The sequence below is a fragment of the Pelobates fuscus genome, chromosome 5 (genome assembly GCF_036172605.1).
Source record: "Pelobates fuscus isolate aPelFus1 chromosome 5, aPelFus1.pri, whole genome shotgun sequence".
Lineage (NCBI taxonomy): Eukaryota > Metazoa > Chordata > Amphibia > Anura > Pelobatidae > Pelobates > Pelobates fuscus.
The window spans coordinates 73,406,269-73,433,826 of record NC_086321.1 but is presented as its reverse complement, the minus strand read 5'-3'; the positions used below and the strand labels follow the sequence as shown (position 1 = coordinate 73,433,826).

The following is a 27,558-nucleotide window of genomic DNA, read 5'->3' as shown; positions in this document are numbered from 1 at the left end:
AAACAGCTTCAGCACTAGAGGGAAGGGGGAAAACAGGGTACGTGTCAGCAGCTCATTCCCCCCTGTCCGTGCTGTATATTCACACTAAGCACCGATGGAGATGTAATTTGATATCGCTTCCTCCTTGCTCTGTGTGAACAAAGCAGAGGAGCAGGTGCTCTGGCAAACACTGGAGAGTCAACCACTCTCACACAGAGCAAACAGAGGGTGGCTGAAGGAGAGAACTAAGGGAGGTAAGCAACTCACCTTACTTAAAAAAAAAAGCAGCAATGTGTGCGGTGGGTGAACAGGGAATAAAGACTACCCACATAAAAGCCACCCTCCAACACACTCATGCTGTCACATCACCCTTCATGCACATATACACTAATTTATTCAGTCACATCACCCCCTCCCTCCTTCACAATGATTTTTTTATTTAAGTTTTTCTGTCCTGCCAATATAGTTATTTTTGTTTCCATTCAAAAATGTGCTATCTAGGGATACTATAACAAAAAAATATATTTAAAACATTACTTTCCAGGCACCCAAAATGCTCAGATTCTGGGGGTGGTTTTTCTGCAAATTATGGAAAGGGTTAACACGTGTTTGTTTGTGTAATCCTCTGTAATCAGATTTCTGAATATTTATTTACTTTATTCTCATCTGTAACAATATTTTGGTTTGTATTTTTGATGAGAAAATAACAGGTGGTAAAATATTTTCTTTTATTAAATGATTTTCCATATCTGGGAAATGCAATAACAGAAAAGCACAGTCTGGCAGTCGTGCAGTACACCCACGGGAATTTTGGTATTTTAGATTATTTCAGTGAAAAAAGAGATCCTCTAATATTTTCTTATATTTGAAGCCTTCATGGCTTTTCCTTTTACCAGATAATGGTATTTTTTCATCAGTTTGTTAAACAAATCATATGAAAGTGGCTTATTGTATTATGAGTAGATTTGTAAATTTAAGTGACAGGTAAGGGGAGAGTAACAGATGTTTCTTCCAGGCTGTTAAAAGGGAGGCACACTTGAAAGAGAATTTGTATAGAAGTCATACAGGGTCATTTATTAAAGTAAGAATTCAAAGTGAATTTCACATTTATGGCCAGAGTAGCTGCATGGAAAGCATAGTTGACTTAATGTTTCCAATTAGGCTGTTTTGACCCTAAATTTATATTGACAAGTTGCATTACATTGGTAATTTGATAATAATCATAATTTAGGCATGTTTAAGATGACAAAATAGCATGAAGAGTGAAATACACTGTAGTTACTGTTTAAATAAATCATGATGTGTAAGTAAAGTAGTTGGGAGGTGTTGAGCTGTTTGTTGCACTAGTGCAAATAGAACTAACTAGAGAATAAAATTATTTAATCTTGGCAAATACTAGCTGTTTTGGAAAACCGAACATGTTTCTAAGTAATTTCTCTATTTTCTTTTATCCGACCTTACATAGGTAAAGGTCCCATGTTACATTTCACTCTCCTATCTTCCATACTTTAGATCTTCCACACTTTACTTGTTTGCTTCATGAGTTTAGCTAGACACCTGTGAACCACACTCCCATCAATCATATTATTCTTCCTCTCGTGTTATTTTACTCCAGTTCCTTTTAGATTGTAAGCTTGTTTGAGTAGGTCTCTCTTCTACTCTAGGTCCTGATGACTGTATTTTGTTTGTCAATAGCTTGGCATTTTGTCTCTTTTTAGTACTTTAAAGCAGACCACGGTAACACTGCATCACTAGTATTAATTATAATAGCCATCTGTCTGTCTGTCTAGAGGTCTTTTGAGAAAGTGTATATAGTAGTATTTTGCAATATGTTATTCTATATGTACATGAACACTCCTGACTCCCAGCCTCTCTTTTGCACTTCTAAGCCTGGTCGCCATCTCTGAATTTCTCCACTCACCAAAACACTTCTGTTGGTCATGTGGGGCGCCCTGAACCATTGCCCCAACCATTATTATTATGGGAAGAGGTGAAGAAGACCCTGTTCAATCAAGCTCACAATTTATGAGGATTTTAGGAAGGCATAAATATATCATTAGGTGCCTTGCCCAGGGAAACCTAGTGGTAAGTTAGTCTGCCCGGGATTCAAGACGGACCTGTCTTCTTTCTGGGTGAGTCCACCCCTTTGGGCAGTGTCAGTGATGTGATGTCATCACTCGTCTGCCCACTTTCCCCCCTTCCAACCGGTGTCTCGATTCACAGGACGCCAGAGTTGGGAGGTATGGTAACTGCAGTTAAAGATGATTTTATCAAGTACTGATTGGGGGAGGAGGGAAATGTTTATGCAACCAATATATGTCTATTGCTTTGTGCCACAAAAATGATTTGTACCACACACAGACCAGGGGACCCCTTTTTCTAAATCTTTTTCAATTTAGATCACATGTGCTTAGGCAAACTTCAAATGGAAATCCATATGTTTTCTTTTGTTCACCACATTCCAGCATTTTTCAGAACTACCATTTGATTGTTCTTGTTTTCCTCTTTGACCAATGCTTTCCATAATCAGTCATTCAATTTTAGTGGATGTTTTCCTGTAGCTGTCATAGTTGAGCCTTGTTCTTTCAACTTTTTAAAAATAGATTTAATAGTATTTTGATGGATTTTCAAAGTTCAGAATATTCTTTTTCATAACCCAACCTTGATTGATACTTTTGAGGGAACTTTATCCTAGACTCGTTTAGCAGAACCAGGAGTATTTATTTTTAGATCATGTGACACTTTAATTGCACACAGGTGAACTCAATTTACTTGTCTTTTTGACTTTTAAGGCACCTGCTTGCACCAGAGCTTGTTTAGACATTAAAGGAACACTATAGTAGAATACAAAGCTGCAGAGTTTCTCTAAGCTTTTCTCCATTCTCTGAGTTCTCAAATTCTTTGTTTTTGCTTCAATGCATTAACTTGGCTCTCCCCAAGTTAAAAGGGTAATCCAGACATGGACCTTGTGGTCACTGTGCCTACAGGGGTATTGCTACACCTCACACCCAAAGAAGGCCGAAACGATCATCTGGGGTTTCTGTATCTCTTGTGCAGAGAGAACTTGCTGGCATTTCAGTTCTGGATTGCCCTTACAGGTAGGACCAGTCTGATAAGCTTCTGATATGTTCTCTCTGTAATGGCACAAGTGAGCAAAAATTATTTGGAAATTTGAGCAGGGATTTACCGACGGGCAAGCTACTAAGCTTCTCTAAGCTTTTATCCGTTCTCAGAGTTCTCATATTCTTTGTTTTTGCTCTTTATATTAATTAACTTTTGTGCCTTCAATAAAAAAAAATATTTTGCTTATTGAAAGTTTTAGACCCGTCGTGAAAACCCAAACGAGTGAGAATACATATGCAGGGCCTTTGTGTAGTACCACTAATGATGGAACCTTCTGGTTTTAGTAGTCAGGCAACGTCTGAGTAGATATTGTTGCAGCAATAGAACTTTTTTTCCCAAAATACACACAAACACACATGCATACACGAAAATAGAAATGTAATCCTACAAATAAAAAGCATGCTTTTCAACTAATTTATTCAGTGGTATTTTGCCAGCAAATTCCATCTTCCATCTCAAAAGACAGACTGTTCCCTAACAGTAAAGTCAATCACGCTTTTCAAGTCTCAAAACTTTATAGAATTAAAAAGACCACACATCTAGCTAAAGTTCTGCCTATTGTATATGAATTGTGCTGAATTTGGAAAGAGCTGTAAATTAAATGTAGGTTATAGTTTGAAAATTCTCAGCTAATTTTTAAACGTTTGACATTTTGGCCGAACTGGGTTTAATTAATTGCAGTTCACTATTTGCTAAATCTCATGACATACTATCAACTTCAATAGCGGAAAAACAAAATTACATACGGAGGTAGATTCATTAGAATTATTAAGGACTGCTGTCTCAGGGGGCCACACAGACGGACCAAGAAGGAATGAGGGGAGGAGAAGGGGCACCCCCATGGAGCCTCCTTAGATGCACGCAGGGGCCATGCATCATAGGTCTGCTCACGCTACTACCCTTCCTCCCCCCACACCCTCCCCCCCTTTTTATTTTTTCTCTCTTCTCTTCTTCTCCCTCTCTCCTGTTTCGGTCCTATACACGATACCAATGCACAAACAACCGGCAAATATACCATCCAACGAGTGTTGCCAACACCAGAACCGTCAACATACACAAACAAAAACAGCTACCCCACAACGTACCATATCACACACGACAGCAAACACAGACACCCACAGGTAACCGATAACAGGACGCAGACGAATGATAGAACAAACACAAGCATAGCCACATAACTGAGAAACAGCAAAACCCATGCCTGAGCAGACGATCTCGACCGTCTCACAAACCCAGGGCACAGCACACTCAAGCAAGTGACTTGGGGTCTTTATGTGACAGCCCCTGCTCAACATGCCCGCCTGGGCATACGATCAACTACTACAAAAGACGACTAAGAAAACGATTATAGAAACCTGTAGTGTCAAGCCTAACATAAGTCGCGATAGGCACGCAACGGCTCCCTTAAGACACCCACGTCAACTCAGCATAGTTCCATGCGCTAGCAAACCCAACCACTTGCAGACCGGTAGCACGCCCCGACGAAACGCCATAATATAACACGGTGACGCATAGAACCCCCAGCCCAGAGTCAAAGGCTATTGAGACAACAAGACTGCGGCCGACATCGATATCAAGGGCATTAGGCCCAGACAACCACCCTATTTGCAATATAGTGTCTTTTCTCTAGCCAACAAGCAGCCCACATACTCCACTGACTCTGCCGTTGTGGATGGCACACTCGGACAGCTCGAGCACATGCCCCAAGACACTGCTATGCATATCGTTCTATGTTTCCAAGTTAACTTGTAATCAACAAGTATTAATAAGTTGTTAATGTTGTATTGTTACTACGTGATTGTATCACGACTACTGCCGCACAACCCTTTGAAAAAAGGGCGCACTTAAACCTCTATGTTTATAACTTGCATAGCCAATGTTTCCATATCTTATAATTGTGAGAAAACTAAATAAATAATGTAAAAAAAAAAAAAAAAAGAAGAAGAGTTATTAAGGACTGACGTAAACAGTTTTGTGATGAACCTAATCTTCAGATTAATGCTCCCAAATGGATAGAAGTTCCTCTGCATAGACTTTATGCAAATGTAAATGTTTTGATACATTTTGTAGGAACTGGTGCATTAATTCTGTAAATCAAACAGCTAATCACATAATAGAAAAAAAGAGATAGCCAGACACCAAGATGCAAACCACTAGTCACCATGGCAACATATGTTTGTTTGTTTGTTTGTTTTTTAACCTCTGCCTTAGATTATCACATACGGGGTGTAAAGTCCACTGATTGGTTTAGGGTTCAACTATGATTTTGCAAATAAACAGATATTAGCATCTTACTAAATCTCGTAAAAAACTGCATATCTAGCACTATAGAACCACGATAATCTATAACTTCTATCTTTCGTATCAGCTAAATGAGATATTTATACCCACTTTTTACCTTTGGCATGTCTGAATTATGCTACCTTTACCTGACTGATTTAGTGTTAGTAGTAAGGATAAATACTCCATAGCAGCCTAGGATAGTGTATAACAATGTTTCAAATGTCAGGCAGTTTTTTTTAAATAAACGTCTTCTCTCACACCTTCAGCGAGTAAGCACTCACATCATGGTAATAGTCAATAGTCTAATAACAGCTTTGTTCTTCAAGAACCTTTCTGCTCTGTACAGTTAACTTGGAGATTTGTAGGGCTTTGTTAACCCTGAAGACCAGGATATAACACCCTGGTGATGTTGCCTTGTAACTAATTATATGTATGGGCTGCTGCATTACTTTGATATTTGATATCAGCGTAAAGCTATGGCTTGGATAGCAACATAAACAAGATTAGGTCTAGAATGGGGATATATATCACTGTGCACATTAGTCATGCTGAATAACTTACCATCTTCACAGGTTTCTCCACCTCTTCCTAGGCTACAGTGGCACTGAGAGCCACCACGGTCATAATCATTAAGACAGAAGCTATCTGCTGGGCAGATGGTCTCCTCACACGTCAGATCAAACAGTCGTGGTGGAAAAACAAAGACACTTCTTCTTGGAGCCCTAGTTGTGATGGGTTTAGTTGTTGTGGTTGCTCTTGTTGTAGATGTTTGTGGTAAAACTTTAGTAGTAATGGTAATCGTAGCTGGAGACTTGGTGGTTGTCATTTTCAATGGAATAATCTTAGTATAAGTGCCCGATGTTCCCTTTGATTCAGTAACTGTTTTCTTTTTCCCTTCCTTGGTGGTAGAAAGTGGTTTTACCTGGGGAAAAATATTTTTTAAAATTGCACTTACAATATCTAAACACAATTTTCACATTTGAAGGTTACCTCCACAGATGGTTCCGCATTATTTACTTTTTGTGACATTACCATGTGCAATTTTTTAAGTTTGCTGCATTTATTGGATTATCTAACTTTGTTGTACGAGAATCCTCTTGAATAACTCAATTGCCAAAACAAATTGCAAAACACCCAAAACATTTTTTATAACTTTATATTTTTTTTATAACTTTATATTTTACAAATACCTGAAGCAACTAGTTTCTCTTTATTTAAAAATAAAATTCTATCCCCTAACAGTCTGTTCTTCATCTGAGCTAATCTACATCTCTATGTTGGTTAGAGGAGCACCCAACGCTCAATGGGCTAAATAGGGGTTGCATTAGTGAGTGAAAATTGCCGTTTCTGACATTTTTGTTGATCAATTATTCCTTAAAGTAAAATTCCCTAGACCAGGGGTGCCCAAAGGGTAGTTCCCCAGATGTTTTAAAACTACAGCTTCCATAATGCTTTGTCATACTAAATCCCTTCTGAAATATTTTTTTCCTCAATACTGAAATCTTCAAATCTCAATAGACAGTGTTTAACCGTTCCTTAATACCCTTAAAACTAAAAACTTAACATCCTTAAAACTTGTCTATACTGCTTACACAAGAAACACTGGAGATGCATCAGAGGACATTGCAACTTCTGACTGATATTGCACACTATTGGCTAAAATCATCTCTCATTTTACTATTAGCTTAAACCTAACATGCATAATGTTAATTGTTTAAAAAAAAAAAAAAAAAAAAAAACTTGTCTGGTCACTTGTCTGCCTGGCCCCCGAGTTTATTAAAATCCCGCCACGAGGAAGTAAAATTCTAATCACATTGTATTGCTTCGCCTAATTTTGGGTAATCTGCAGATACTGAATTCTGCATGGATTTTGATGATTTTTTAAAGAACATTTTTCAAGATTGATATAATTGATTTTAGTTTCTACACCTTTTTATTGGGATATGCATATTTACATATTTACATATTTACATGTCACATGCAGCATGTATTTTATATTTAAGAGAGAGTCACAGATTTAAAGTATATGCAAGAAAGAGACATAAAAAGAGACTCAGGGGGGGGCGGGGCCGGGCCGCCGAGCCGAGCGGTCGCAAGACAGACCAGCTCCTGCTCAATACAAGCTACAAACCACCTTTTATGCCTGTAAATTGGGCTTTTGGAATGCATGACCAGCCCACAACTGCGACCCCAGTCGTCTAGGGCTACCAGAGCTGAGGAGAGGCTTGCCCTCTGGGGTTTTAGTCCCTCAGGGGAGAGGTCCCTGCGGCAACAGGCGAGACCTCACCCGGCAGCGAGAGGAGTGGACGGCCGCCACACCACTAACCTGCCCACTGGAGCCCTTCGAACAGGGAATCCATATGCGGACCCGGTCCTGATTCCCCCCCCTCTGGACCGGGATGCAAAGGACGACACTGCTGCACACAAAATGGCGACCACCACGTGCATGAGAGACCTGAGCCCCGATTACAGCAGGCCACAAGGACTAAGCAGGGAGCCGTGCAGAGCGCCCCAGCATGAAGCTGAACACCCCACTTACCACACTTCCAGCCTGCTCCCAAGCGACCACAAACAGCAAACACTAAGCCTCCCACCACGGCTGACCCAGGCTCTCAGGGGACCGAGCAATCCGCAAAGCAGCCGCAGCCCGCGAAAACCCTTACCGCATGCAAGCTCCCTGGACCTCGTGTTTTCAGAAGCAGAAGCCGGCGCACACAGCAGAGAGGGACGGAGGTCGGAAGCCTGCTCCCCCACTGCCTAGAACGAGCTGCACTGGCATCGGTCGGCAGTGGAACTTTCCCTCAAAGAACGGCCTCGAGACCACCAAGATGGCGGCTCCCCGCGGAGACAAAATCAACCCAGCAAGAAACCAAGATGAACTGTATAAGGGACTAATGCTCGTGAGCTGCGGCAAAGAGAAGCTACTCTCGCTACACAGTCAGCAAGTATACCTATAGTGGTTTCAAGCAGATTTAAATGCTTTAATGTGTATTATTTGGGGGAATAGGCGGTGAAGTAGTGTCTATCATGCTTTGTCAACAGCATCTAAGGGTGTCTATGGAGGCCTGAGGGGAGATACTATATCTCGCATACCTAAGCTTGTAACTAGCTAAACTAAATACAATGCCTGCGTGTAACCTTATCTTGTAATTAACTACTAGAAAACGTGCAATGTCTAGCAACTACTATGTGTTAAAAGCAATATCTACCGTATATACTCGAGTATAAGCCGAGTTTTTCAGCACATTTTTTTGTGCTGAAAAACCCCAACTCGGCTTATACTCGAGTCAGAGTCTGTATTATGGCAATTTGCATTGCCATAATACAGACTGGGGGGAGAGGGGTGCTGGCAGAGCTGTACTTACCTTTCCTGCAGCTCCTGTCAGCTCTCTCCTCCTCCGCGCCGTCCGTTCAGCACCTCGGTCAGCTCCCAGTGTAAGTCTCGCGAGAGCCGCGGCTCTCGCGAGACTTACAGTGTGAGCTGACAGAGGGAGCTGACCGGACGGCGCGGAGGAGGAGAGAGCTGACAGGAGCTGCAGGAGAGGTTAGTACAGCTCTGCCAGCACCCCTCTCCCCCCCACTGAACTACCAATGCTGGACCACCAGGGAAGGAGAGCCCCCCTCCCTGCCATGTAGCAAGCAGGGAGGGGGGACAAAAAATAATAATTAGTAATAATAAAAAAATAATAAATAAATAATAATACAATAATAATAATAATTAAATTAAATTAATAACAATAATAATAAATAATAATAAAAAAAATTAAAATAATAATTAAAAAAATTGCCCACCCCCCCAGCAAGGCTCTGCAACACACACACACACACACACACACTACACTCATACACACACGCTGCATTCATACACACACGCTGCATTCATACACACACGCTGCATTCATACACACACGCTGCATTCATACACTCACACTGCATTCATACACACACACTGCATTCATACACACACACTGCATTCATACACACACTGTAAATAAATATTAAATTAATATATTTTTTTTAGGATCTAATTTTATTTAGAAATTTACCAGTAGCTGCTGCATTTCTCACCCTAGTCTTATACTCGAGTCAATACGTTTTCCCAGTTTTTTGGGGTAAAATTAGGGGCCTCGGCTTATATTCGGGTCGGCTTATACTCGAGTATATACGGTACTTAACCAAAAATGTGCAAGTTACTTTTATGCCACAAATATGTACACCAATATAAGAATAATGCGCTTGTTAGAGCTGTTGTGGCTATTCAAGCAATGTTGTATTCTAATATGCACAACAAAAATAAAGAATTCAAAAAAAAAAAAAAAGAGACTCAGACATCCTAATTCCTGATGCATATAAAAGTTAATACACTCATAGTTTCACTTCAATGCACTGAACCTTTAACATGCCCATTCTTTTGTGAAATAGATGATTTTATAAAGGTCCTGTGTATTAAAATGCAACATTTTTAAAGTTATGTTCTGTCACCATTTATATTTAGATTTTTGTAGTAGAATTTCCTTCCATTCGCACTAACAAAGATACTAGCTGCTAAGATAGCATTATGGAAGGACATATTGCTTCTACAATGGAACCTCGGAACTCAAACTTAATCTGTTCCAGAAGGCTGTTCGAATTCTGATTTGTTTGAGAACTGAATCAAAATTTCCAATAAGAATTATTCTATATTTGAGTAATCCATTCCAAACCCCAAAAATTATTATCCTCTACTTTAGTTTTACACAGATCTAGAGCCCTAGCGGCAACATCTCTACGCAAGATTAAACAGGTTAATTAGTTGGATGAGTATTAAGGGATGCATGTGGTAGGTCTGACGTGCGTGCTTTACGTGTCTCAGCAGGGGAAATGAATCCTTTCTCTCCCTAGAGTGTGACCAGCCACATGTATCAATAATGAGTTCGCCAAGTTTTTTTTAAAGAGTATAGTGGATTTGTTGGATATTGTAAAGATGAGTAAGTAAGTACTCAACTGTGAGTAGTTATGGTAGCAATTTATCAATGAGAGGAATTCCGCAAAATTTGTTCAGGTACAGAGACATTTTTTTCTCAAATTTTTTGTTAGACTACCAAATTGTTCTGGTAAGGGACTGTTTGACTTCCAAAGTTCCACTGTAATGTTGTTGTGTAAGATGTGATATATTGGGGAAACATTGAATAGTAGAATTCTGCATCCTAATCTTGATCTTACTTACATAACTGTCTATGACTGTAGGATCTAGATTCTAGATCTATTCTAGACTACGGCTAATACTCCCAGTGTTTCATAACGTCTGACACGCCAAACATCGTGTATGTAACTCGTGGAGTTTAAAGAGAGGATTAACTGTGGCTAATAGAACAAGTTAAAATGTAAATATATAGAGATTTTGTTTTCAACTAAGAAAAACAGGAGCTTTGACCAATAAGAATGTAGTGACTATTTAAAGACAACAAAAGGCTCAAATCTAAATAGCTGGTCATCTAGGTAGAAATGAGTTTGCTTACTCAAGCCAACCTGCTCCCTTAACCTGGTGCTCACATTGGTTGATCTGTTGTATATACTCCTAATTAAAATTCCTTCTCCATAGCCTATAGTCTATTATAGATTATGAGGAATGGAGATTGGAGTCTACAACCCACATTTTCCAAGGCTGAGACACGATGAGTAATCTTGGAGGCACAGCCTTGTTCCAGTGACCTCTGGCTATTACTGTACTTAGCATTCAGCTGGGATGTAAGAAACACCCTGTTTTGACCTTTAGTCACACTCTTTTATGCCCCGAGATAAGAGGGTTACATACTTAGTTACATAGTTACACATGCTGAAAAGAGACATCTGTCCATCAAGTTCAGCCTTTCTCACATTTGTTTTTTGCGGTTGATCCAAAAGAAGGCAAACAAAAACCCCAGTTTTAAGCACTTTCAGTTTTGCAACAAACTGGGAAAAACATTCCCTCTTAACCCCAGAAAGGCAGTCAGATGTATCATTGGATCAAGCAGTTATTACCCTACATTGAAAAAATATATAATTGAATATGGTATTCTGTTTTTGCAAGTATATCTCTAGTTGCTGTTTAAACATCTGTATGGACTCTGATAAAAACTACTTCTTCAGGCAGAGAATTCCATATCCTTATTCTTACGGTAGAAAACCCTTTCCTTTGCCTTAGACTAAATCTTATTTCTTCCACTCTAAACGCATGACCTTGTGTCCTATGTAAAGTCCTGTTTGTGAATAGATTTCCACACAAGGGTTTGCATTGGCCCCGGATATATTTTTATAATGTTAACATATCCCCTTTGAGGCAACGTTTTTCTAAATTAAGAAATTTAACCCCTTAAGGACCAAACTTCTGGAATAAAAGGTAATCATGACATGTCATACATGTCATGTGTCCTTAAGGGGTTAAATTTGTTAACCTTTCTTCATAGCTAAAATGTTCAACTCCTTTACAAAATAGAATCAAGGTCAACGGGTCTTGTATTTCATGCCAAAGAGGCATCCTTAATCTCTTAACTAAGAATTACAAAACATACCTAGCCTAAGGGATATCTCATAACAATGATGAATTCCCAATTCAATGGTGTGTAGCAAAAATATACACTTACTTCATCAATATAAATGTCATAATCAGAATCATCAACATTATATCCATCATCGTCACTTGGTTTAGGTTCAGTAATATAACCATGCACATAGTTTCCAGATCCAAATTCATCTGTGCCTGTAGAAAATAAAACATGAACTTCTGAGTGATGGTCAATTCATGTGATATGGTTTATGGTGATAGAATATTTCTGAAATATGATAAACATATAATAGCGTGATAAGCCGTCCTTTTAATGAAGGGAACTTGGCGCTGAAATAAAGTGTGTGTAAAAAGGGACTTTACCTCTTTATTTGCAGAGTAGGAGTGCACTTTAGTTTTAGGTATACAGCTTTGTATTCCTAACACTAAAGTGTTCCTTTAAATGGACACTCTGCTGCCTAAATACAATTTATTTTTATTTTTTTAAATCACTGTTTAGTAGATATACTCCAAATGAAAACTTGCATGCATTTAATTATGTATTTTTTTCTTTGGGGATTTATCTAAAATCATCTCTTCAAAACCTGCAGCTCTCGTGTCTGCTACCTTTACATGCTCTTCCCTTCTAACCCCGCTCAAACTTTCTGTGGCTGTCCAATCACAGACTTCCAATACAGCTCAGTGAAAAGTCTTTGTAACTCAGGTGCTCTGGACAATTGCTGTCTCTTGAGGTCAGCTGCATCGAGCTAATGAAACCAGGAAGTAACATTACCTTTTGTCTGTTTGAAAGCCAAGGGGGTGTAACCAGGTTAATTTATAAATGTGTCAATTTCTATTGAAATCTGCACTGTGACAAACCTCCCTGCCTCTGGATTATAACCTAAAGATTGGTTTTCTCTGTTTGTTCATGAGTCCACGTGTGTTAGTCTATTACCCTGGTTCTATTCACTAAACGAACTAACTACCGAATGGCGGGCCACCCAGCAGAGAAATGTGCTGCTTGTTAACCTTTTGGGCCTCTTTAACACTGTGGTTAACCGCAGCCTCTTCCATCTCCCGAACGGTCCCCTGGATAGTCGTCATTCGTATGCACAAATACGTGATGCCATCGATTTTAAAATTATCGAACGCCCAGCGGTGTTTGGTTGTTGACTGCATGGAACTATTTTCAGCCACAGTTTCACACAAACACTGCTGGGACTTCCAGACTTCCATCCTTTCGTTTGGATTCACACGAACGTGGCGGCGTTCGTTACTTCTAAACTCATGAATCAGACTGACCCTGAGGACTAACGCCCATAGAGCTGATTCTGAACAGATTATGCTGAACAGTTCGGGAAAATACTTAAACTCCATGCCGATCTGACTGTGGGATCTGAATGCTTTTCTGACATATTGAGCACTCAGATCCAAGCTATCTGTGGATATGTCGACCATGGAGGTTTTATTATGAAGAATATTAGTTATGTATTTTATGTGTTTTTGTTATAGTTTAACTTGGGAATATTCTCTCTACCTGGAGATAATTAACTTTACTACAGCCTCTTAACCCAATTATCTCCAGGATAGAGAGGAGGGATTTTACGGTTTGTGTGGGAGTGTTTCACTTTGTACTGTAATTGTGATTGGTTACTGTAACTATGTTCCAGTCCTCCACAAGGTCCCTAGCTGGAGGACCTGCATAAAAGCCAGCCTGTGGCACTCATTAAAGCAGCCCATGTTTTGACCCTCAACACAGAGCCTTGTCTCGTGCTTGGGGGGATATTTCTTTAAGGTTCCTGTTCAGCGCATGGGATTATTCGGTAGCAGACTTCACACTTGGGGGAAAGAACATCTTTGACAGCGTTAATCCCTTCTTATACCCGGGGTGCTGTCACATGTACTTTTAGCAAAATGACAAAAAAAATAGGACACACTCTTCACACAAAGTTTTTCAGCAAGCTAAAGTTGTTTGGGGTCTGGAGTAACCCTTTAAATGGCATTAAGAGAAAGTTGCTCAACTAAGTGGTTACGCCCCAAGAATTCGAGAATTAGTCACTGTTATCAAGAAGCCTAAGGCTGGCAGAGCCCATGGGCCTGACAGATTTCCCCTGCCTTCCACAAAAAAAATAATATAAAGATATCATGTACCTATATTCTTGTGTACGCTATCACTCAATAAACAATAGAATCTAAAAACATGCATCACACAGACGGAGTATGATTTTGACCTGGGAGTTTGAGTTAAGAGAGATAAGTCGGAGATAAGTCTTTATTTTTAAACAGATAACCTTTTCTTATCTGTCACAGCATAGTAGAATGGATGCTTAAATAATAGGGGAGATTTATCAAAGTGCTGTAATCACCAACACAATATCCATGGTGATACTTTGTAAATCTCCCCCAACCTAGTTTTAGGTATAAAGTAAGACTATCATTAACATTATTAGTTTGGGCATGGACTAAATTGGCAATCACCTACAGTCCCGTTCAGTTTTAATCAATCTCTAAGTGAGTAGAATGTCTGGAGGTTAAAGAAAAAAATAACCCCAAACCAACAACAGTCCTTTTATTTCTATGTAATTATTTATTGTGGGGTGTTTACTTTAATCCAGTCATTTAAATGTAAATTAGGTATAAAAAACACTCATGTTTATTTACAATTGTGAGAATTCAAAGTGAATTTTGAATACAAGGTAAGAGCAGATCAACTGATAACATAGAGGATTTATGGAATTTAATTTTATTCCTTTCTAAACATAGTTTACATTTGTAAAGTTTGAAAACAAGTTGTTACAGAGAAACTGATCTTTCAAAATCAATACCAATGAACATTAAACCGAATTCAATTATGCTATATGTAATGGGCAATGCGCTTGGCAAGGACATAATGATTGTTTCGAATGCCTGATCGATAATGACAGCGTACTCGGTTGTATAACACTTATATCCTGCTTTTCATAAAACAGTTTTCAAATGAGCTGCCTTTAAATGAGTTCTCGTGGATTGAAAGAAAAATATCTCAAATTGTATACTTTAGGCGTTATTAAAAGACACAACAATTTAGCCCAGAAATTAAAGAGACATAAGCCAATTAATTTCTAAAAGCAGAGGTAATGTCGTATTGAGTATTACAAACATGTTGGCACTTTTGTTGTATGAAGCCATTTGAAGAAAAATCTGTTTTACTATTACTAATATTATTATCATTATTATACCTTTGTATTCATTTATCAAGCACATAAATACAATAAAAAAAGGTTTCGGACATAAAAGGTTTATATAGTATTTTAAGTGTTCCCTGATCTGGGCAGCTTTTTGGAGCTTTAAACTGACAGCGTCGGTCTCTGTTTAAAGAGACCCTGTCACCATCTTTGCCAAATTTGCAAATACCCCTGATGGTGACATTGCTGCTGGGGGTCCAGTGGCTGAGGGGTGGGGGCCAGGTAAATGGGAGAGTTACTTATGATGGCACAGCCCTCTAGTTCTGGTGTCCTCTTCAGTCACAATCACTTTGCGTTGAGATCCTCCATAGACAGAACTAATTCCCTGAAGTCATCATTGGGGTCAGCTGCCATGATTGACCCTGTAGCTCTGCCCAGAATCTAGGAAAGGCAGACAGAGGAAATATACAGAGACAAAGCAGTCCCTGGTAGCCCCTACTTTGTCTCAGTATATCTTTTGACTGTGTTGGAATTTATCTATTTATCTAAAGCACAAAACACACATGCCGCGTGTGCGTGTGTGTGTGTGTGAGGGTGCTGTTAGTGTGTGTGTGATTGTGCTGTTAGAATATATATATATATACACATATACATATATATATATATGTATATATACTAACAGCACCCTCACACACACAGCACCCTTACACACACACAGAGCACCCTCACAAACACACACACCGCACCCTCACAAACACAGCACCCTTACACACACACACTCATAACAAAAATGACAATATATAAACAAAGCTGTGAATAAGGTTTATCAATCAAAGACAAGTTGCTGTTTAGTAGATAGGAGAGTGCGCTGGATCTTGTGTATTGTTTATTGTATAATATGGCCCCCAGCAGCACCCCATTTAAGCATGTTCAGGTGAGTGCAACCACCCCCCCATGTTCCATATATATATATTTGGGAGTCTAGCCAACTCCTTGGTTTTGCACCCCTCCCTGTCACAGGTGCCTCATCTCAGGTCCCTATTTAGCCTTGTACTGCAGAGAGCCTCAGATGGAATTTTTTTCCCAAGTAAGTGGGTTAATCTCATAAGAGCAGACATTAGACTGTGAGAGTAGGACTTGCCAAAGATGGGGTACATTGACGTTGTGGCAGGCTTATGCAATGTATGATCATATAATGTAACTAAATCCCCATTATTTTTTGCCTAGATAAGGTGTTTTTAAAAAAAACCTTTGAAAAACTAATAAAATCTGTCAACATTGAAGTTGCTGTTTAGTAGATAGGAGAGTGCGCTGGATCTTGTGTATTGTTTATTGTATAATATGGCCCCCAGCAGCACCCCATTTAAGCATGTTCAGGTGAGTGCAACCACCCCCCCATGTTCCATATATATACACATATACATATATATATATATACTAACAGCACCCTCACACACACAGCACCCTTACACACACACAGAGCACCCTCACAAACACACACACCGCACCCTCACAAACACAGCACCCTTACACACACACACACACACACACACACATAACAAAAATGACAATATATAAACAAAGCTGTGAATAAGGTTTATCAATCAAAGACAATAATAGGAGATATATATATATATATACACATAAACACACACACACACACACACACACACACACACACACACTGCTGTGTGTGTGTAAGGGTGCTGTGTTTGTGAGGGTGTTGTGTGTGTGTTTGTGAGGGTGCTGTGTGTGTGTGAGGGTGCTGTTAATGTGTGGGTGCTGTGTGTGTTATTAGTGAGTTTGTGTGCTGTGTGTGTGTGTGTCAGTGTAAGGGTGCTGTGTGTGGGGGGTGCTGTTAGTGTGTGTGTAAGGGTGCTGTAAGTGTGTGTGTGTGTGTGTGTGTGTGAGTGTGCTGTGTGTGTAAGGGTGATGTATGTGTGTGGGTGCTGTTGGTGTGTATTTGTTTGGAGGGACTGTGGGGGTGGGAGGACCGTTTAGGAAATAGCCCCCTCCCTTTTTACCTTTTGTAGGGAGGGGGACCTTGCTGCTGCCATCCCTGGTGGTCCAGTGGAGAGTGAACTCTAGCCTGTGGGGCTAGAGTTCACTCTTGCAAGATCTAAGCATTGCCACGGCAAGGCTCCGACCTCGCGAGAGGAACCCGGTGGAGCTGCTGGCTTGAGCTTCCTGGGTCCTCTCCTGCCTCTCTCCCTGCCTGTGGGCCGGTAAGGGAGATCTTTGATCTCCTTCACCAGCCCATGGAGGCACAAAGCGCGGGCCGCGGGCTTTAGGGTGTGCCCAGGCCAGTGCCTATGTTGTGAAAGTATTTTAATTGTGCTTTTCTGTTGTGATCACTTTAACACAATAGATAGATTTTTTCATATGAATTTATTTGCACTGTGCATTTGCTTTTTTACACATACTTTAATGATTATTGTTGGATTTTTAGTGTCACTTTTGCACTATTAATATTGTTTTTATAATTGTAATTTGTTTGCATGATATATATGTTTTTTCACCTACTTCCAGAGGTATTATTAATGGTATAATTTTGGATGACATACAACTTTTATGATAATTTTATCTGCACCATTCTTTCTATTTATTTGCTATTGAGATTTATATTATGTACACACTACCTTTACAGAGAAAAGGCAGTGTTTACATTGCTGCCTAGTAACAGACAGCCACTAGAGTTGCTTCCTGGGTCAGTGCTGCGCAATGTGCGCTCTGCATTGAGACACTGAACTTTCTTCATAGAGATGCATTTATTCAATGCATATCTATAAGGAGATATGGATTGGCTAGGGTGGCGTTTTGCAGCACATGCACAAAAGCCTCCCAATGCTATCCTGTGAGAAAGCATTGGATTGGCCGAGATCATTAATTTTGATGAACTTAGCCTAGGAGGCAGATGGTGGATGTTTGTATTCCTGACACTATAGTGTTCCTTTTAGTCAGGAGATGTAATTGTAAGTTATATTTGCTTATATGTATTAACTACAAAATAATACAATAGGCAATAATATGACATTAAGCTTTAATTTGAAATAAATAAAAAAATTCTACAAAGTTCTCCTCTATGAAAGTATGAAAGTTTTCCTCTAACAGGACTGTACAAAGGACCAGAGGTTATCCAATTATCCTTCTGGGAATTAACAGCTGCAGATTAGTAACTCACGCACAAATGTAAACTAAATGAAAAAAATTAAAATAAATGAAAAGTAGTCTCATATTGCGAAAATAATCATAAAGAATAAAATATTCTCTAGAGAAAAAATAGGTCTTTTGGAGGCTAGCTACACTAATTTTATAACACGGATTTGAACTTATAATTTTAGGACTTTTTTTAAGCAAATATCACGATCCTAGAATTTCAGAATAGCTGTTTAATAATGTCATTAAGGGGTTGGTAAATGTAAGGAATATAGTACCCCAAATCGTAGTAAACCAGTGCACACAATAAGGAAAGTAAGTCATTAAATTACATATCCAACAAGATTTGATGAAAGGAGATTTTACATACAAAAGAAGAAATGGTTCTTTACAATTAGAATGTTCTACCTGAAAATAATGTGTTATTAGATTCTGTATATATATTTTAAAGAAAGGCCCGGGTCCTTATTTTAGAAAATAATATTCAAATATACTATAGGCTATATGTATGGTAACAGCTTACTGATCCAAGGAGAAATCAATTATCTTTTTGAAGTCGTGAAGGATTTTTCCCTTTTTCTCTTTTTTCTTTTCTTCTTTTGGGTCAGCAGCAGAAGTAGACGTATGAGAATTTTACTTAATGGATTTGGGTCTTTTCAATTCATATTACTCTGTAGCTGCTGAACTTGAAACAGTTTATTGGTTCAAGTGACCTGATATTTATTATGCTCTAATGCTTTATTTAATGTCAGGAGACAGTTACATTAAAATGACAATCCAAACTGCATTAGACCCATTACTTTAAATGTAATAGTGAAAAATGAACCAGATTTACACATGTTGGTTGTCATTTTAACAATTGGGTGTGAATTAAATTACTCTGTAATACCTGAAAGGACTCCCATATAAATAATACACATAGAATCATATCATAACTATACATACATTTACTGTATACACACACACACACACACACACACACACACACTCATAACAAAAATGACAATATACAAACAAAGCTGTAGATAAGGTTTATCAATCAAAGACAATAATAGGATTGTGGAAATGCTTGTGTAAAGGGTAATCGGTCTCACATTTCAGTATGTGTCTTTCAAGATGAGTTTGTAATACCCTATAAATACTGGTTTGAGGGCTGCATAGATTGATAATGAAGGCAGATTATAAGAAGAACAATCTGCCAAGGCTTTGAATAGCATGTAATAGCATTCTGCAATTCAGAAAAATAAAACTACCACGTGCACATGTGCATGATTGTTGGATGAAAAATCCATGTTTTTTTATTTTCTCAGTTGGTAAGAAAAATGCACAAACACCTTCTTTAACCATAATGTCTGTCTGTTATCATTTCTGTGCATAATAATGATCTTTTGAGTTGTGGATAATGTGGAGCTCTTTATCTGATGGCGAACTACTGCCCACAAAGCATCCTGGGAGTTTCAGTAGCCGAATATTTGATCAATAGCTGAACAGTTGTTGGCTATCTTTGATGAATTGTTAGTTTATTCACCTTAAGGAAGTATACAGAACATAGAATACAGGTTCATCTGTAAACACATGGTGGGTATATCATCTCTCTGGTTTTTGCATTGAATAGCCTTTGCTATGTCCATTCTGAATTGTTTCCTTATGTTCCTACAGCAGAGTGGTTGTAATTGGCGATGTTACATAGAAACATAGAATGTGACGGCAGATAAGAACCATTCAGCCCATCTAGTCTGCCCAATTTTCTAAATACTTTCATTCGTCCCTGGCATTATCTTATAGTTAGGATAGCCTTATGCCTATCCTACGCATGCTTAAACTCCTTTTCTGTGTTAACCTCTACCACTTCAGTTGGAAGGCTATTCCATGCATCCACTACCCGCTCAGTAAAGTAATACTTCCTGATATTATTCTTAAACCTGTGTCCCTCTAATTTAAGACTATGTCCTCTTGTTGTGGTGGTTTTTCTTCTTTTAAATAAAGTCTCCTCCTTTACTGTGTTGATTCCCTGTATATATTTAAATGTTTCTATGATCATAATGATATTATATTATATAATTTTTTGGATTTCTTAGTTCTTTATGTTATCTGTCGTGTCATTTCTCATTTAGCTTGGGTATTACCTATACGTTTATGCAACCATGGTTATCAAGATTATTATTTCCATAGCAACTGTACCTGATTTTCATGATGGAACCATAATGTTTCAACTCATTACTTAATGCAGCCATTGAGGATATTAAAATTACCGGTACAAAAAAATTCTAATTTTGAACTGTACTTTTTAAAATTTTCAACCATGAAACATTTTATTTAATATCATGTGACAATTTTGACTGAAATAAAGAGGATCCATACTTTTAGGGGTGTTGACAAAACTGAAATGTGTACTGATTCAATGTGTGATACATTATTATTATTATTATTATTGCCATTTATATAGCGCCAACAGATTCCGTAGCGCTTTACAATAGCAAAATATGTTTGTATTTTTGCTCTTCCCCCACCCCCCCGAGGCAGTGAAATGTGGTGATAGCTGTGGAGGCTCTAGAGTTTGCAAGGCCTTAGGGAAAACCCAAATAAGAGGCCCTAGTTGATGCACTAGCCATTCACAATGACAGTAAGGTTCTAGGAGGGCAAAAGGTTTTTAGGTGGTCACCATACTTACCTAATTATTAAGCTGCCTCTGAGTGATAGTATAGGTAACTAAGGTTCCGAGAGGCCCCTGACCCTAAGCATCCTCCAAGCTAAAGATCATGGATGCCAAATCCTGTTGTCTACCACGATGTAAAATTCCACAGTCAAAAACTCAGTATGTCAAATTAAAGATCAAAAGTAATGGAAAAATACTCATAAAATAATAAAATTATTTTTTTTTAAATCAAAATTACAGGTAACTTGTATTTATCAGCAAGTTCTAGACACCAATGGTTTTAAATTAACGAGAAGGTGTTTCTGCTTGTATATATACTTACTTCCCCTGAATTCCAGAATTCTCTACTAAAGGAGCTGAATCATACCATGAAAGAGTAAAAGTGGGGGAAGAGGTTTTGGACACTGTTAAAGCACACCAAACAGCTATGACATTCTTTGAGCACATCTAGAGCACATGCAGGTCAGCACGGAAGTCCACATGTGGAGTATTGAGGACAATAGTAGGTGGAAACCTATACAAGTTCAGAGAATACTTAGAAATGGCCAATCATCAATGCACTCATGAACATGAATCACAAAAGATGATCTTCTAAAACAAATTAATATTTGTCCTGCATATTTCAGTCATTGTAGTGAGTTTGCCAGCATTAAGTTTAATTTTACTTCAATGGGGTCAGTTCAGGTGACAGTCGTTTGGTTAATCAATTCTGACCAACTTGCTAAAATGAGTAGAACTTACAAAATTACACACTAAATACCTCCCAACATTTCAACCGAACAATGAGGGGCCCTTCAATTTGACATGGGGTGTAGCCAGGGAAGGGGCTGTTCTGAAAATTTCTGGGTTACTTACTAACCATAATTTATACAACTAAAATTAAATTTATAACAAGAACATTGTATCTTATTTACACAGGCTTCTAAACACACTTATTGTAGTTTAAAGACAAATTACTGTAAGTAATATTGCTGTGGAGCTCTGTTATGCACTCAGTCACACTAACAATATGGAGCCCTTAAAAGAGAGGATAGAAAAGATGGAGGGATTTGGGCCCAAAATGGGGACTGCCCCGTCCTAAATAGGGGCACTTTGGAGCTGTGGCACTGTAACATTACAAGTGCTATCTGCGTTCAGTCTGTAGTTTCATTCAAAATATATATAGTCAAGCTTACATAAATAACAGAAAATATTCTTATTTAAACATGATAGGTTAGCTTTCAAATAATGTATTTCCTGATTGAATGCATGTTTACTGCAAGATATTATTTTAGCAGCACTTTCCTATTTGGTATTGGAGTAATAAGATACACATTTTAGTGGTCCCTAGACACCAAAAGCATTTTTCACCAATTTCCTGAAACAAATCTCCCAGAGGAAACAAACAAGACTCTAGAGCACAGTTATCAACGTTTTCCTCCAGTATCACAATTTATAAAATCAGAATTTGCCAAGTTTGTAACTCAACATAGCATTGAACTAATGAAAAAAAAATGTTGATGCTGAACATCCTAAGGCAAGCAAAGTGACTCTCCTGAATAAATTAGGCAGAATAATCTGTTTTTAGTATTGCTGAGAAAGAAATTCGGCAACAATGTAAAGTTATATTGGGCACAGCAAGCTATTTGTACTATGCAGTTGCACTAAGCTTATGAGTGAGGTGAAGGAAAGTACCTCTAGCTGATTTAGGTTATCGAGAGTTTGATAAAGTTAAAGTGTGTTTCACGGAATGTTGTCAATGCAAAATACTGCTCCGGATTGCATAATGTCAATTCTGTGCAAAAATGATATCTGTCAGCCCTCTGGCAACAAACATGATGAGCTTCTCCTTTATAGGCAGCTCCTCCAAAAGGGGTGCTTCAGTGTACACTCCCTTCCCCTCCCTTCCTTGCGTGTGTTCCTTCCCTGCCTACCTCCAGCGACCGTAATTGGATAAAAAAAAAAAATCCCCTCCCTCTGTCCACCGCCTTCCCTAACCTACCTAGCTCTGAGTTGGTAAATAGGTCCAATCAAATGCCACCACAATGGGAAGCATTTAATTTGACCACAGAGAGTGAGGCTGTGATGTTGGACGTGGTATGGAATCCAGCAAGAGGAGCTTTGCCTGGCACTGGAGTCCAGGTTAGTTTAAAACTTATTTTTTAAGGTTTATACAGTGAAATGGGAGGGGTTATTGAATAATGCCTAGTAGGGCTTTTTTTTTTTTAAATAGAGGGAAAGAATAAACCTTTAAAAAACAAATCACTAACGAAATAATGCCCCATTCAGTTCACAACGAGAATACTGACACTTACTCAGACTTCAGCAAAACAAACTAAATCTCTGTTCAATACAAAGTCATCTCAGTAATAGACCATCAACGGTAATATGAGGGGATGTATTGTTATTTTTTTTGTTTTGTTTTGTGTTTTTTTTTTTTGCTTGCGTCACTCATTTGGATTTTTGTAACGAGATAATACCCCTACACGCAGGATCCAGCTAAACAGAAGACAACACAGAGGGAAGATACGTCTACCGGTCCTTAGAGTGGCCGGACTCGACGTATATAGGAGAAGTACAGAGTCAGGAACGATCCGAGGTCAAGGGCACAAAGAGACAGCGTAAACTAGGACTAGCCGGGGTCTGGTACACAGGAAACAGCAAGCCGGCAAACAGAACAGATAAGGATAAAGCGAAAACGAAGTCAGAATACAAAGCCAAGGTCAAATACGGAGGAACACAACTGAACACCACAAGCGCTAAAGGGAACTGTAGCAGAAACCACGATAGGGCAAGGAACTAAGGGAAAAGGTAAGTATATGTAGCATCTAAACTAATGTGATTTGGCCCACCCCCAAAAGGTAAGTGTATGGGGTGTGTGGCATGACAGGGGCCAATGGGAGCCTTTTGGCAATTTAGGCTCCCACTGTCTCTTTAAGAGCGCGCCCGAGACTCGCGGCGTGCTCTTAGATTCAGGCGGGACACGTGACCGCTTCTCGCGGTCACTGCCCACCTTCCTGTTAGAGCAGTCGGATGAGCTGCGCGCGGCTCGTGCAGCAGCATGACCGCGCGCGGCTTGAAGAGAGGACCGCGGCCGGCCCCTGGAAAAGGTGAGTAACGCTACAATTTTATGTTGAATCTCTTGGAATTCATAAGGCGTTTAAATGTTCAAAGCAGGAATGTTCCTAATTAAGAATAATATTCTGGTAATGACTCTGCTTACTTGAATTCATTCAACGCAAACAATAAAATGAAATATGTAAAAAAATAAAAAAATAAATACAGAAGACAACATTAAATAATGAGAAAAAACAAATAAAATATTTCCTTGGAATTTTCTGAGTGTGAAGATCTCTGTGGTCCCTGGTAACAATGGATCCAGTAATACAATTAATCTCTTAAGGTCACTGCTACATTCCAATACTTCAATCATCTACAGGTTAAATGTTAAAAGTTCATTGTGGCAGACCATTCAATTTCAAGCCTGTAAAGTCAGTTTTGTGCGATGTCCTTCCATTTATTAATATTGCAAAGGGTGACAACATCAGAAGCTGGGGATCCAGATATAAGCGTAGTTACCTCCCCACCAGGGAGTACATTGAAGGGATTTGTATTTGTTCTGAAGCCTGGAGAATATTACCCATAGCTCAGATTTAATAAGGTTCTTCAATTCTCTGTAGTATATTAGAGCTTGCAGCAGTTATGAGCTATATGGTTGTTTGTTTGTTTTTTTGTTTTGTTTTTTAACAATTCACTTGTAATGGCTTACTGAAAACTCCTGAAGAGTCATCTTTTTAACAAAATGGCATTGTACTTACTGAATGTTTTGACAACATCACTCGGAGGACTGAGGACACTCTCTCCAAAAGAATTCACTGTTTTTACTGCAAACTGATACTTGGTATCGGGGGTTAGACCTTTCAGAACCATAGAATCCATTTCTACTTTCTCTCTAATAGCAATCCAAACATTGTCAACTTCTGGCCTGAAAGTAAAGGAGATGAGAATTCTGTTATTCACCTGACGTGTAGATCTGTCACAAACGTTAACTACATCCAGTTGGATGCAGTTCATATAAAACATTGGAAACCAGGAAATAATGCACCTAAAGTAAAGTCTGTTTTAATAAATACTATATACTATAAACAAATATATTCATAAAAAGGGTAACAGAACTTTCCTCCCCTTTTCCAGTTCACATTATGCTTTTCCACCTTTGCATTTGGACTGCATTTGGACACAAAGAACCATTTTAATTTTAAAAAAATCTCACTACTTTTATAGGAACACTATAGTGTTAGCAATATAATGCATATGCAGATATTTCCCCATCTTATGATAGTCATATACCTCCAAAGTGTCCCTTTTTAGACCCATTCTTATTTTGGGCTCAAATCTCCATGTCCCTCTTTTATATCCTAAAGACTCTCCTTTCTAGGAGATCCATAAAAGAGCTCAGCTGCAATAATACTTACAGTAAGTGTTTAAATGTTTTTAGAAATCAGTCTGTGTAAATGATATACATTGTAACTCTTCTAAATTAAATTTTATTTACATAAACTATTATTAGTAAGTCAATTTAAATGTTTCTAGACAGCCCCGTCCATGACCCCACCCCTACTCAATCCCTAAAATTAAAGGAACAGCATAGCGTTAATAATTTAAAACTGTATTCCTAACGCTACAGGGTCCCTCTGCCTCAGCGCCCCCCACCCAGTGATTAAATAATTAAGAACTTTTTCCAGCGCCAAGTAGTGAACCTAATGTGCATGCGCGGCTAGTGCTAGACCTTCCCCATGGGATTGCATTGAATCATTGCTTCCCTATGTGGATTTTGAAGACGCTGGACATCCTCATGCAAAGGTGAGGACATCCAATGTAATTTCATTCAGTGAGAATGCAAGTGCCTCTAGTGGCTGTCTGGTTATTATTATTATTTTTTTTATAAATTCTTTATTTTGAATTTTCCAATAGTGTTTGGGGTAGGGTACAGAAAGTAGAATTTGGGAGCAAGGTTAATTTCACAGAGTTCATGGTTCGTATTAGCATTTCCCGTAACAGTTATAGAGAAAAAGTAATTACACAGCAGTTTACTTTTTGTTGCTATAGCGGTCTTTTGCTGTCGCTGTTTGACTCTGTTCCTTTTAGGGGGATTGTTCTAAAATGTCATTATGGAGGGGGTAAACATTGTTTTGCAAAACATCGGTTTGTGATAACAATAACAATAACAAGGTTTTTTTTTGGTTAGCAAGTTTTGTCTTTCTGTTCTTTATGTGTCTTTTTTCTTGGTGGTTGGTCGGCAGGGCTCGAGACCTGCAGGAACGCATGGGAACGGCGTTCCTGCACTTTTTCCAAAGCAGGAACGCCGTTCCCAGTCCTGCAGGACCTGCCCTGCTAACTGCACACAGGGGCCATCACACGCGGCGTTCTTCTCCAGCTCTCTCAGCTTCAACTCTCGCGAGACCCGCAGCTGTAAGAGCGTTGCCACGGGTTACCATGGCAACGCTCCGCACAGGCGAGTCTCGCGAGAGTTGAAGCTGAGAGAGCTGGAGAAGAACGCCGCGTGTGATGGCCCCTGTGTGCAGCGGCTGCTACCCTCCACCGGACCACCAGGCGATCTCCCCCCTCCCTGACAAGGTAAGAAGCAGGGAGGGGGGAGTAAAGTAAAAAAAACATAAACACATAAAAGCTAAAAAGCAAATGCATCCCCCCCATCATCCAGCACACACACACACATAATCCAGCACACACACACACACATAATCCAGCACACACACACACACACACATAATCCAGCACACACACACACATAATCCAGTACACACACATAATCCAGTACACACACACACATAATCCAGCACACACACACACATAATCCAGCACACACACACACATAATCCAGTACACACACATAATCCAGTACACACACACACATAATCCAGCACACACACACACACACATAATCCAGTACACACACACATAATCCAGCACACACACACATAATCCAGCACACACACACACATAATCCAGTACACACACACACATAATCCAGTACACACACACATAATCCAGCACACACACACACACACACATAATCCAGTACACACACACATAATCCAGCACACACACACACATAATCCAGTACACACACACATAATCCAGCACACACACACACACATAATCCAGCACACACACACATAATCCAGTACACACACACACATAATCCAGCACACACACACACACACATAATCCAGAACACACACACACACATAATCCAGAACACACACACACACATAATCCATCACACACACATAATCCAGTACACACACATAATCCAGTACACACACACACATAATCCAGTACATACACACACACACACACACACATAATCCAGTACACACACACATAATCCAGCACACACACACATAATCCAGCACACACACACACACATAATCCAGCACACACACACATAATCCAGTACACACACACACATAATCCAGCACACACACACACATAATCCAGTACACACACACACACATAATCCAGCACACACACACACACACACATAATCCAGCACACACACACACACATAATCCAGTACACACACACACACACACACACAATCCATCACACACACACATAATCCAGCACACACACATAATCCAGTACACACACACACATAATCCAGCACACACACACACACACACACACACACA

The 27,558-nt window shown here is 39.2% G+C and overlaps 1 protein-coding gene across 2 annotated transcripts in view; it reads right to left on the bottom strand.

The window, feature by feature from the left end:
* The window catches only part of EGFLAM (EGF like, fibronectin type III and laminin G domains), a 97,323-nt gene that overhangs the window by 28,405 nt on the left and 41,360 nt on the right, over positions 1-27,558 (bottom strand). For both annotated transcript variants that reach the window (XM_063453988.1, XM_063453989.1), the window contains exons 7-9: positions 24,661-24,827; positions 11,988-12,103; positions 5,947-6,307 (exon numbers count right to left, since the gene is read on the bottom strand). In XM_063453988.1, the coding sequence (XP_063310058.1) occupies positions 5,947-6,307; positions 11,988-12,103; positions 24,661-24,827 (644 nt within the window). The remainder of the gene's footprint in view (positions 1-5,946; positions 6,308-11,987; positions 12,104-24,660; positions 24,828-27,558) is intronic.